This window comes from Crinia signifera, chromosome 19 (genome assembly GCF_055691185.1).
Source record: "Crinia signifera chromosome 19, ASM5569118v1, whole genome shotgun sequence".
NCBI classification, from domain to species: domain Eukaryota; kingdom Metazoa; phylum Chordata; class Amphibia; order Anura; family Myobatrachidae; genus Crinia; species Crinia signifera.
In genome coordinates this window covers 123967958-123979920 of record NC_139226.1, presented here as the reverse complement: position 1 = coordinate 123979920, position 11963 = coordinate 123967958, and the positions used below count along the sequence as shown (strand labels likewise).

The following is an 11963-nucleotide window of genomic DNA, read 5'->3' as shown; positions in this document are numbered from 1 at the left end:
ATCTCGCTAGGTCGATGCTGCGCCAGGCCAGCGACGCTCCTGCTGCTGCGACTCCTCCCAGGTGTGGGAGACTGGAGACCCGAGACTGGTGGAAGCCCGTCCGTCCGTCCCTTGGACGCACGTCAGACAGCCAGCCAATCGGCAGACAGATATTTCGAGTGACAGCTCAACGTGCAATGCTATTGGTCACCATTGTGGGGCGGATCTTCGACCGGCTTGTGAGCGGGTCCTTTCCAAAATATTATATCAATGGGCGGGATGGCCGCGCCGCTATGTGGTCACGGGGGCGTGTCTATGGGATGGGCGTGTTTATGGGAGGGGCAATGGGCGCACGGAGTTACAGCAGGCGCTCACTGGGGGTGACCGGATTTGTAAGAAGCGCCGAGCCCGGCTGCTGAGCGAGATCTCGGGGCTGGAAGTCGCACGGTCGGTCAGGGGGGATCCCTGCGGGTGCTGCCACAAGACCGAGGGACAGCGTCCTGAGCAGAACAGACAGGCCGGCCAGCTGACATGACGTCCCGCAGGTGAGAGCGGTGTATAGGGAGACTGTGTGACCGGGGGATACTAGCCTGGGTGACCGGGATTGCTTCTGCTCATTCATTACTGGTACCATGATGTACCTATCCCGGGTCACCTTCCCATGCAGACCCACATCCCTTCACTGCCCCTGTGTTATCCATTACTTCCCCGTTATATATTCTCCCGTCCTCCCTACCCTGTGCTCCTTGCCCCCCCCTGCTCCTTGCCCCCCCCTGCTCCTTGCCCCCCCCTGCTCCTTGCCCCCCCTGCTCCTTGCCCCCTTATCCTGTGTCCCATCGTTGCCCCCCCTCCCTCCCGCTCCTTATCCTGTGTCCTGTCGTCGTCCCCCCTCCCGCTCCTTATCCTGTGTCCTGTCGTCGTCCCCCCTCCCGCTCCTTATCCTGTGTCCCGTCGTCGTCCCCCCATCCCGCTCCTTATCCTGTGTCCCGTCGTCGTCTCCCGCTCCTTATCCTGTGTCCCGTCGTCGTCCCCCCTCCCGTTCTTATCCTGTGTCCCGTCGTCGTCCCCCCTCCCGCTCCTTATCCTGTGTCCCGTCGTCGTCCCCCCTCCCGCTCCTTATCCTGTGTCCCGTCGTCGTCCCCCCTCCCGCTTCTTATCCTGTGTCCCGTCGTCGTCCCCCCTCCCGCTTCTTATCCTGTGTCCTGTCGTCGCCCCCCTCCCGCTCCTTATCCTTTGTCCGGTCGTCGTCCCCCCTCCCGCTCCTTATCCTTTGTCCGGTCGTCGTCCCCCCTCCCGCTCCTTATCCTGTGTCCGGTCGTCGTCCCCCCTCCCGCTCCTTATCCTGTGTCCGGTCGTCGTCCCCCCTCCCGCTCCTTATCCTGTGTCCGGTCGTCGTCCCCCCTCCCGCTCCTTATCCTGTGTCCGGTCGTCGTCCCCCCTCCCGCTTCTTATCCTGTGTCCCGTCGTCGTCCCCCCTCCCGCTTCTTATCCTGTGTCCCGTCGTCGTCCCCCCTCCCGCTTCTTATCCTGTGTCCCGTCGTCGTCCCCCCTCCCGCTTCTTATCCTGTGTCCCGTCGTCGTCCCCCCTCCCGCTCCTTATCCTGTGTCCCGTCGTCGTCCCCCCTCCCGCTCCTTATCCTGTGTCCCGTCGTCGTCCCCCCTCCCGCTCCTTATCCTGTGTCCCGTCGTCGTCCCCCCTCCCGCTCCTTATCCTGTGTCCCGTCGTCGTCCCCCCCTCCCGCTTCTTATCCTGTGTCCCGTCGTCGTCCCCCCCTCCCGCTTCTTATCCTGTGTCCCGTCGTCGTCCCCCCCTCCCGCTTCTTATCCTGTGTCCCGTCGTCGTCCCCCCCTCCCGCTTCTTATCCTGTGTCCCGTCGTTGTCCCCCCCTCCCGCTTCTTATCCTGTGTCCCGTCGTCGTCCCCCCTCCCGCTCCTTATCCTGTGTTCCGCCGTCGTCCCCGAACCCCCATCCCGCTCCTTATCATGTGTCCTGTCGCCCCCAAACCCCCCCCCCCCCCCTGTGCTCCTTACCTTTAATTATAGACAGTATCATCTAGGGCCCTCCAACCTCTGTCTGTTACTACCCAGTTTGTTTTGTCACAGTTTTTTCCAATTGTAAAGTGCAATGGAATATGCTGCGCTGTATAAAACTGTAAATTTAATAAATCTAGTATAGATATATCAAGCAGTGTGTACCCAGCTTAAGAGCACTATGTAATCTACCTGGGGCTTGTTCTGTGCGGACCAGTCCATTCCACAAACAGGCGCGTAGTCAGGCCAAAAGCTGAAACACGCTTCAAAAATGTCACGAATAACCCAAAACATTGAAACACAAATGGTTACTGTATGATATGTTGGTCGCTAGGGAGGTTTTACTGGTTTACATCCATTATAATTACTGTACTGCAAAACCATGAGTAAAAGTTGTTTTTAGGAGAATTGGGAAACCAAGTGGACCTCTTAAATTGACAATTCCTTCTTGCTAGTAAGCGTGTATGGACAGTGATGATCGTGTTCATCGCTGCGGGGAAAGCCGCTCAGTGTATACACACTGTGCGGCTTTCCCCCTGCCCGGCGCTGACGGAGGGGGGGACGGCATTGCATAGTGGAGCGCTATGCAAAGCTGTCCTGAAAGCCGCAAATGAACGACTTTCCCAGCGATGTTGTGGGTGCGCATAGCAGCGCTCACCGCTCATCACGGGGCCATACATACTGGGCGGTTTTGAGCTGAAAGCCGCTCAAACATTCTGTTTTGATGGACTTTCAGTTCAAAGTCGCCCAGTGTGTATGGGAGTTAAGCCCAGTACACGCTAGGCTACATGAAAATGATACAGTGTTACTCACTCATGATTTCCTTAGAACTTTCGCACAAACTATATATTGCAAAAGATATGGTCAGTGGCCAGATCCAGTAGTATGCTGTCTTTGATTGATCTGCATGTACAGATGACAGAGGACGTGGTTGACCCACGGGAGCGGGCATTATTTACATTATAGTGTGTACACACCGGACTATATAACCAATATGCCGTTTCAAATGGTCGTTGTTGGCACAATCTTTTGAAATATTGGCCAGTGTACCCTGAAGTGTGGATACGATTATTTGGGTGAGAACCTTTTAATAGTAACAAATAGAAAAATACACTAGATGAGAAATTTAAAGGATACTTGCACAAAAGGGCCCTTCGGAGCTGGGGCTCTCTTTTTTGATGTAGATAAATCCACCAGACTTTACACTGTTCATTTAATCCAGATATGGTGCTTAAATGTAAAGCTGGTCATACACTAGGACAATATTGTGTGCACATCGTGAGGTATATCAGTTTGATGCGCGGTCCTGCAGGTCGAGAGGTCGATCCTCAGATCATACGTGCTGCATGTATGATCAGTCGTGATTGGCTGCAGATCACGCGTGGATGTAGGCCTCATAAGTATTTTTTTTTTTCATTCTAGAAAGAAGGGTTCTAAGGATTATTAATGCAACATAAGTAACAATGGGGCAGACGGTGCTAACACACCAGCCAATAAACTTCCAACTTTCATTTTTCAAACTCAGCTGATTGGCTGGTACTTTATCTGCCTCTCTCTGCATGAATAGAAGGGAGGACATGTTTGTGTATATATAAGCCAGCAAACTCTTCATTATTGCCCAGTCATGTTCTCTCATATCTGTTCTCATTCTACAGTCGGGTATCAAAAATAGGTGGCAGCCATTTTTCTGAGGTACCACGTACTCATACAGGGCAAAAGCCATTGCATGTGGTTAGAAGTGTTTAAATCCTGATCACTAGGATACTGCAGGACATGTCTTCCTTCTTATGCCTTCCCTGCTGTAGTAGGAGTACACATGTATAAAGGGGAATCTTGCATTCAGGAAGAATAAATATTATATGCAGTACTTGGGCGCAGATTTCACAGAGGTCAGATTCTTACCTGCTGAGCACCTTCCAGAAGGGAGACATCTCCTCTTCAGTAGAACTCCCAGTTTAGTAAATGCTTCCCTCATAATCCAGGATTTATGGGAATCCGTGAGTGTTCTCAGATGGTATAATCAAACTAATTAATGTGCTATATAAGCATCCGGTGCTTACGTTTTGGAATCAAAGGGTTACGTTTAGCAGTAACTGGCCTCATTAGGTCGACATGCACAAGTTGCGACACTGCAAACGTGAACATATGGAAAGGTCTTTTTTTTTTTACAGTTTTTTTGGGAATGTCAACACTTGATCATGTGGATCCCTAGTTAGCGTGTGGGGTCTCTTCGTGTAGCTCGCCTGGCTTGCCATATATCGGGCCAATTAGAGTTCATGTGGATGGGAAAATATGAAAAAGTGGAAAAATAAACCCCTGGGAGGGTACGAGCTGCCATGAATGGCCGGATGCGCCCAAACGGAGCAACATATCAATAACTTTGTTAGGCGCCCTCTAGTGGCTGCCAGTGGTTCTCACACTTTAATTTGGCCCTTTTTTTCCCCAAACACTAACCCTAACCCTACCTTTAATAATGATGCTTTTTACTGACAGAATTTTTGTTTAGTATCGCAAGGATGCTAACAAAAATGCCTTTGGTTTTTAACATTCCTCTGATCCGTCCTTCGCTGTGTTGCTGGAAGTCTCTCTGCCATTGAAATGCCTGTGCGTTACACTTTCAATTAACAGGTACTCTACAATGCCTGGAGGCAAAGGGGGTGATTCTGGTTGGGTTGCTAAGCAGCAAAGATTTGCAGCATAACGAGCCTTCTAACAGCCCCCCCCCCCCCCCCCTGCTCAGAACATCCCCGCCTCTTTGCGATTGGATGTTTTGCATAAATATCGATGGTAGGGTACTGGAGCTAAATCAATCGATGGTCGCCAACCATCAAATGATTTTATTCCCCTGCTCGCAAATCTAGGTCAGTCTGTGCTGACTTAGACTTGCGACATCCGAGTCCGAGAACTGGGCGGCCTGCCGGCAATTGCATGGGGCGCCCAGCATTATCGTGGGTATGCCCAGGAAACACTGGGTGTCCCCATGCGTACGCTCCCTGATGCCCCCATTCCACCCCCCTGTGCAAGCGCCACGGAGACTATGCAAGTGGGCGCAGGCGCCTGCACAGGAACCCTGCATGTGCAAATATGCACAGGGAAGAAACATTGGGCCCTGGTGCAAGCAGGCAGGGGAATGAAGGAACTAGAATCAGGCCCTCTATTACTATTGCCATCTACAGACTGCAAAAGTGATAGTGACACCATGCTAAACTAATGGGGCCTACACACGGGGAGATTTGCTGAGCTCAGAACACACCGATGTGTCAGCACTGTGTGCTGAGCAATCTGTCAGGGCCAGTATCCGCCGGTGAGCACACTGGCCCTGCCCAGCGATATTACTAGGTCCATCCAGCATGCTGGATATTAATCGCCAGGCGATAGTGACATGCTGGGCCATGCATCGCTATCGCTATGGCGCCTACACATGGAGGGATGTAGAGGCATTATTTAAGAGATCTAGTTAGATCGCTTAGAAAATGCCCTGGAATCGCCCAATGTGTAGGCCCCATAAGCCTGCTGCTTTTAGTTGTATATGGAAAGGAGGGCATAACCCTTTATCGTGTACTAAAGTTGTTTCTGTATATTCCATTCTTAAATGGGGTGCATTGTCTTTGCGTACACACATTCCTCACTTAACAACCTACCTGTTTAACAACCACTCAGACTTACGACCCGGCCTTCTTTTCTTGACCGCACTGCGACTGCTCAGACTTATGACTCCGCCCTTGCGTCCTGCCTACCCATTCATACTTACGACCTGCCCAGACTGTTTAGTGACCCGTGCTGCACACGTTTTGCAGTGTTTCTGCGACATGTCGGAGAATAGGAGGAGTATGACTTTTTTCTTTATTTAGAAGTGTACCGTACTTGTATTATGTATTTTTTTTTATACATGTTCGTTTAACAACCAAGTCGTAGGAACGGAACCCGGTCGTTTAAGTGAGGAATGTCTGTATAGAGGTTTTTTATGTTTTTGTTTTTCTTATTTTGTTTTTCATCCTATTATAACTTTTCAGGATTTTCCCTTCGCTCTTGGGGTGGTGAAGCATCACTCAGCTGCCCTGGTATTCGTTTCTTTTTAAATTGCAACAAGAATAAAAAAAAACTGTATTTCTGTACGTAAGTGGGCTCTTTAAGGTTGGCCTGAGCTGCAGACAGGAGTGCAGAAGCCCGAGTCTCCCTGTAAAGAATATCCCTTAGATTGTTGGAAGGGTATTGGCTCCTGCCAGTGTAAATATTTGGCAGCTGTGCAGCAAGTTTGAAATCTAATTGCAGAGCTAAGCTGGCGTTGGCTGCAGAGCGGAGAGAAGGAAATGCCCGCTGTCTGGTTCTGGATGTAGGGCTCTTGCACCAGCTGTTTTTAAGGAATTTTCATTTACTTGTGCATTATTGTATATTGTACTTTTCAAAGCTGTTGGCAAATGGGTCATTTCATTTTGGATAATGGTTGAATGGCTTTCTAGAGCGGCCCTCCAGCTGTTGATGAACTACATATCCCAACATGCTTTACATCAGTTTTGCTTTTTGGCATTCTGAAACAGATACAAGGCATGCTGGGATGTGTAGTTCATAAACAGCTGGAGGGTTATTGGCCCAACCCTGTTCTAGAGTATGAAAAGGTCTGCTCTCTTAATATACAATTGTTAGTGTTCATTCTAGAACCCTGCATTTTTCACAACCTATGTAGTTCCTCTTCCCTGCCTGGGGGGTTGCTCTCTGCTGTGCGACTGGGAATTTAGTGCGTTCATGGTTTGTGGTGATGCGACAATGCAAACTCTTCAACGGTAAAAGGTGCTGGATGCTGCAGTGTGACCTTCTGTCAGAGCTGGCAGTGCAAACGGAGTCTCCAGGGGTAACCCAGATGCCCCCAGGGCAAAGTAATCAGGATCTTCCCGTGAGGCCATCCCCTTTAGTGACATTGGTGGGGTTCCCGTGAGTCCATGCTCTGTATCCACAACCCCTCACACCCTGTTCAGGGGTGCGCCAGAGGTTACCAACTAGTGCTGCCACTGCCTATGCCCTTATAAACACTTGGTCACCCTCTTGGATGTTGGTGCAGACTCCTGGGTTTAGGTCAGATTGTCCCTGTTTCTTGTGAAGTGGTCAAATCCTCTGCATCTAGCCTGCTGTCCGTGATGTGGGCGTGATGCATGTGTTGACACAGTTCACTATGCATCGTGACCACGCCTCCAGTATTTGAAACTGATAATGCTGCTTGCTGTATCTGGACTTTAGGTCGACATTCAAGTTGACATATTAATAGTTGACACAGCATATAGTCGACATGAGTTTTTTTTTTTTTTTTACCATCTACATGGACTGATTTGTAACAGAATGGTGAGTTAAATGGTGCAATAATTGGGGTCCTTGTGCTACAAGATAAAATTGACCTTCCAAAAACCTAAAAAAAAACAAACTTGTCGACCCTTTTGCTTGTATCAACTTTTTTTTTTCCCTTGTGAACTTTGACCTTTTCACTGTTGTCCTAAAGAACCAAACCCTTCGCTTGCAGGGTGCGAGGCCTGTGATGTTGTAAATCCTTCTCTCCCTAGCCTAGACTTGTCAAAGCAACCCCGTGTATTGGACGAGGAGTGGTGGTAGAATGTTTTTAATTTCCATAAATTTTCTTTTAGCAAGCTGTTGAAAGGGTCGGACATATTGTACAATTGAGGCTAGTAAGTGGCATGTCTGGACGTCCGTCCCTGTCATTTTTGTAGTAAGACATGGTCACGTTCTGGTGCCACACACTTTTTATCTCTATCTTCTGTACAATTCTTTTTTTTTTTTTAGCTAGGCGAACAATTTGCCAATGCAAAAAAAGAACACCTAGATCGGCTAATTTGCGGCTGTTGGAGCCCAATTTACTTTCTGTGATTTATTATTGAGAGCGATATTCACCTTTTTTAAGTTTAAGCTATATTGTGTGTTGTTTCCCATTTCCGTCAGACTGCCCAGGCATAAATATTTATATTTGCAGAATATGTATTAATAAACCGGTGTATGTTGGCAGGTTTTCAAACCTCTGTGTCAGAGTTTGGGTTGTGCACTAAAATGATACAATGTTTGCAGAGTAATTTGTTAATGTTTTAGAATTGGAGGTTGTTAAATATATTTCTTTTCATTTTGTTTAATCACTTTCTGGATGCAGGAGACAGTACACACTGAGGGGTAGATGGAGGAAAAGTGATAAAGTGCTGGTACTTTCTCACCGGCCAATCAGCTCTTGACTGTCCCTTTTTAAACCCAGCCTGTAACTTAACAGTCAGGAGCTGATTGGCCGGTAAGAAAGTACCAGGCACTTTATCACTTCTCCTCCCTTATCACTGCTTCATACATCTACCCCAATGTTTCAGAGTTGGTTCCATACATTCTGGGCGTTTTTTTGCCCAACAATGATGGGAAAAATCGCTGGGCTGAAAAAGGCCCAGTGCATACACACTCAGTGCCTTTCGCCCGTTGTAAAGATTTTATTTTTATTTTGCATTGAGTCCCGTGCCTTGTGCATTAAATCCCGATACTTTTGTGGTACGGGATACCGATTATCGTTAGACCGACGTTGAAATCCCGGCTGCTGGGATTCCGATGGGGGCAAGCGATATGAAGCCCCTTGCAGCGCAACAGATTCTATTCTCGCTCTATGGGGGTCATGGACTGTCGGGCTTTTAACAGTCAGAATTCTGACGTTGGTCTACTGACCGCTGCAATCTCGAGTGTCCGGAGAAAAGGGTATTTTATACCTGCGCACTGAAGTTATCTATTTTGTTTTTTTTAACTAGCAGCTGCACCTAAACGGATGACTGATTTCCGTTTTTTGATTTGCAAGATATAGGGGTAGGTGGTAGTGCGGCGCTCCGTTATTGAAAATTCTACACTTGTGACCTTGAAAGAATACACTATTCCAGCCCACAGTGACAGGACAGTGTATTGAAAAGGCCAACTGATATATGTACAAACTATTATTTGCAAATAAAGAACGACATTCTTTTTTAAAAACAAACTGTAGAATTTTCAATAACGGAGCGCCGCACTACAACCTACCCCTATATCGAGTGTCAGGAGGCCATCCGGCACCCCTTGTGAAGACTGTTACCCGTTATACTTCGTTCTCACTGCAGGCAAATTCCCAGGTCTAGAATGTCGACCCCAAAATTTGCCTTTTAACACAGGTTTTTTTTGCAGTGTGAACGGGTCGCATACCCGGATCTCATACATGGGTAAAACCCTTTTTTTAACCTGTGATTGAGATCCGGGTATGCAGACACGGGTTGAACCGTTCTCACTGCATAAAAACCCGTGTTAAAATGCAAATTACCGGGTAGAACTTGCCTAGCAGTGAGAACGGGGGTCAGTCCCTGCAGTCCCCGGCATTTTAATGCTGGGTAAAAGCAGTGAGAACACGATATTAGTAAGTGAAATGCTACAATTCAAGGAATTCAAGCCCCGCAATGTTTTGGTACTCACTAGTCAGTGGAGGAAACAGGGCAAACATGTAAAACCCAAATTTCTGGAGCTTGTTGCAAAAGATAGTTATGTAGAACTGTATTCTAAAAGCAGCAGAACTTTTTTTTATTTTGTTTGTTAAATATTTATGAATTAAGACTAAGGGGCAGATTTATTAAGCTTGGAGAAGAGATAAACTGGAGATAAAGCAGAGAAAAGGTAAAAGGAGAAAAAGCACCAGCCAATCAGCTGTGTTTGGAAAAAGACAGTTGGGAGTTGATTGACTGGTGCTTTATCACCTTTTTATCCACTTTATCTCCATTTTATCTCTTCTCCAAGCTTAATAAATCTGCCCCTAGACCTTTTAACTCCTATTCCCCTTGTGACTCCCAGTCTTGCCCCAGTTCATTAAAATGTAAATGTATGGTGTGTGTGTGTGTGTGTGTGTGTGTGTGTGTGTGTGTGTGTGTATTTATTTTTTTACAAATGCAAGTATAATCTAAGGATGCACCAAATGACTATGCTTTTCTGCATATAATGGCAGCAGTTTCTGTCACCATATTTGATTGTGTGCCAACTCCCTTTTTAGTGAATAAGGAAGAGGCCGATGCTAAGGATTATGTTTAGTTGATACCTGTCGGCTGAAATCTCCAGCTCACAACTACTAATGTAAGCTTGAATCACCACATAATTTGGCCTCCGATGTTCAAAGCCTGCTCGGAGGGTTGCTTTGTGTCTACAATAACAGGCAAAGCTTTCACACTTGTCAACTGTATAATGGGTTCAGTGCAGGGGTTGTGTGAGTGTTTGACTTCTAAAGTGTCCTTCTACTAAAGCACCTGCTTTAGCTTCCAGGACTTCAAGGATGGTAAAGGCCCCCATACACTAGTGCGATCTGGGCCATTTTTCACCCAAATTTGGTGGATCGGGTGAGCGAAATTGTGTGAAAAGTGTCACGTTGTCTGTGTTTCATCTCTGATTCCAATGCGCTGTCCATTGTGAATCGGAACCGGAGATCGCCGTGGCTATCGCCAAGATTTATCAGATCCTGTGGCCGTCAATGGCATTGCATACGATATGTCAACTGATCCAACAGCCAGGAAGCTTGGCTAGTAGTTGGTGTGGTATCAGATGCGATGTGTGTGGGGGCCTTTTGAAGATCACTAAAACCTAGTTATTAAGTTGCAGTACCGCATGCATGTCCCGTATGCCCGATTCAATGTTGTCTATTTTTCTATGCGATTTTGCTTATATAAGCCGAATCAAATAGACATTGAACGGGTTTCAGCCGCATTCGCTGATGATTCAGATGCATGGCCCTGTGGCATCGAAACTAATATAAATATAGACTGTGCCAGCAAGACTATATAGTGCTGTTCGATTTGATCCTGAACGTAAGCAAAATCGCCCTCTGAACACCCCAAATTATATACTTATTTTATCCAGTATACAACATACATTTTAATAATGATATACTGTAAATTGTCAAATCAGTTTGAGGGGAGTATAAATGAAATTCCGTGCAAGTCCCCTGCTGTGGTGGAAGATGTTTTTTGAGTTTGATAGTACTTTGAGGTCATGGGAAACATGGGGCAATATTGGAACAAGTGAGAGATCTGACTTTGGTGCTGTTATACAAGTGGGGTTTCTACTTAACACGTTGGATGAATGTAGAGAACGGTAGTGTTCATTCTAGCACCCGCCATCTTTGAAAACCCATGCAGTTCCTCTTCCCTGCCTGGGGTGTCACGGTCTGCTGTAGTGCTTCTAACACAGTGTGGTCTGTATATCAGCACTGATATGCAAACCAGACCTGTGCTAGAAACACCACAGCAGGCAGTGACACCCCAGGCAGGGAAGAGGAACTGCATGGGTTTTCAAAGATGGCGGGTGCTAGAATGAACACTAGAGAACGGTGGTCTGGTTTGTGGTGACACTGATTTAGGCTCATTTTCTGATGAGATCACCTATGCCAGAGGTTCCCAAATGCGCTTTCACTTAAAATACTGGTCCTGATGCACAAGGCCTGTAGATCAGGCAAGTCCAAACTATGGCCCTCCGGCTGTTGTCAAAATAAAAGTCCTATCATGCCTTGCCACAGTTTGGCGATTTAGGTTAGGTCAAGTTAAACTATAGCAAGGCATGCTGGGATGTGTAGTTTCACAACAGCTGGAGGGCCACAGTTTTGGACATGCCTGCTGTAGATAATGTTGGGATGTTTAGGATTCCATAGTAGACAAAATGTATGATTTAACCACAGCGCACAAAAAGCCTTCAGCCCAGGGTGACACCAGTAAAGCTTTCACCAAAAGCTTGTAGAAACAATAGATAGAGAAATATAGGTATACCCACTGGCGATGGCGGTTAACTTACAACTTATCAATTTGTAAGTTAACCGCCATCGCCAGTGGGTATACCTATATTTCTCTATCTAATGTTTAGGATTCCATACTTCACACTGCAGGATCGCAAAGTCTACAGTTCGGGTATCTCAAATGAGGCACTTTGCAAACCAC

The 11963-nt window shown here is 47.2% G+C and overlaps 1 protein-coding gene across 1 annotated transcript in view; it reads left to right on the top strand.

Moving 5' to 3' along the window:
• Positions 1-309: 309 nt before the first annotated feature.
• Positions 310-11963, top strand: part of LOC146042958 (tyrosine-protein phosphatase non-receptor type 11-like) — a 103645-nt gene continuing 91991 nt past the window's right edge. Inside the window, exon 1 of the mRNA XM_083163260.1 lies at positions 310-524. Within this exon, the coding sequence (XP_083019386.1) occupies positions 511-524 (14 nt within the window). The 5' untranslated portion in view covers positions 310-510. The remainder of the gene's footprint in view (positions 525-11963) is intronic.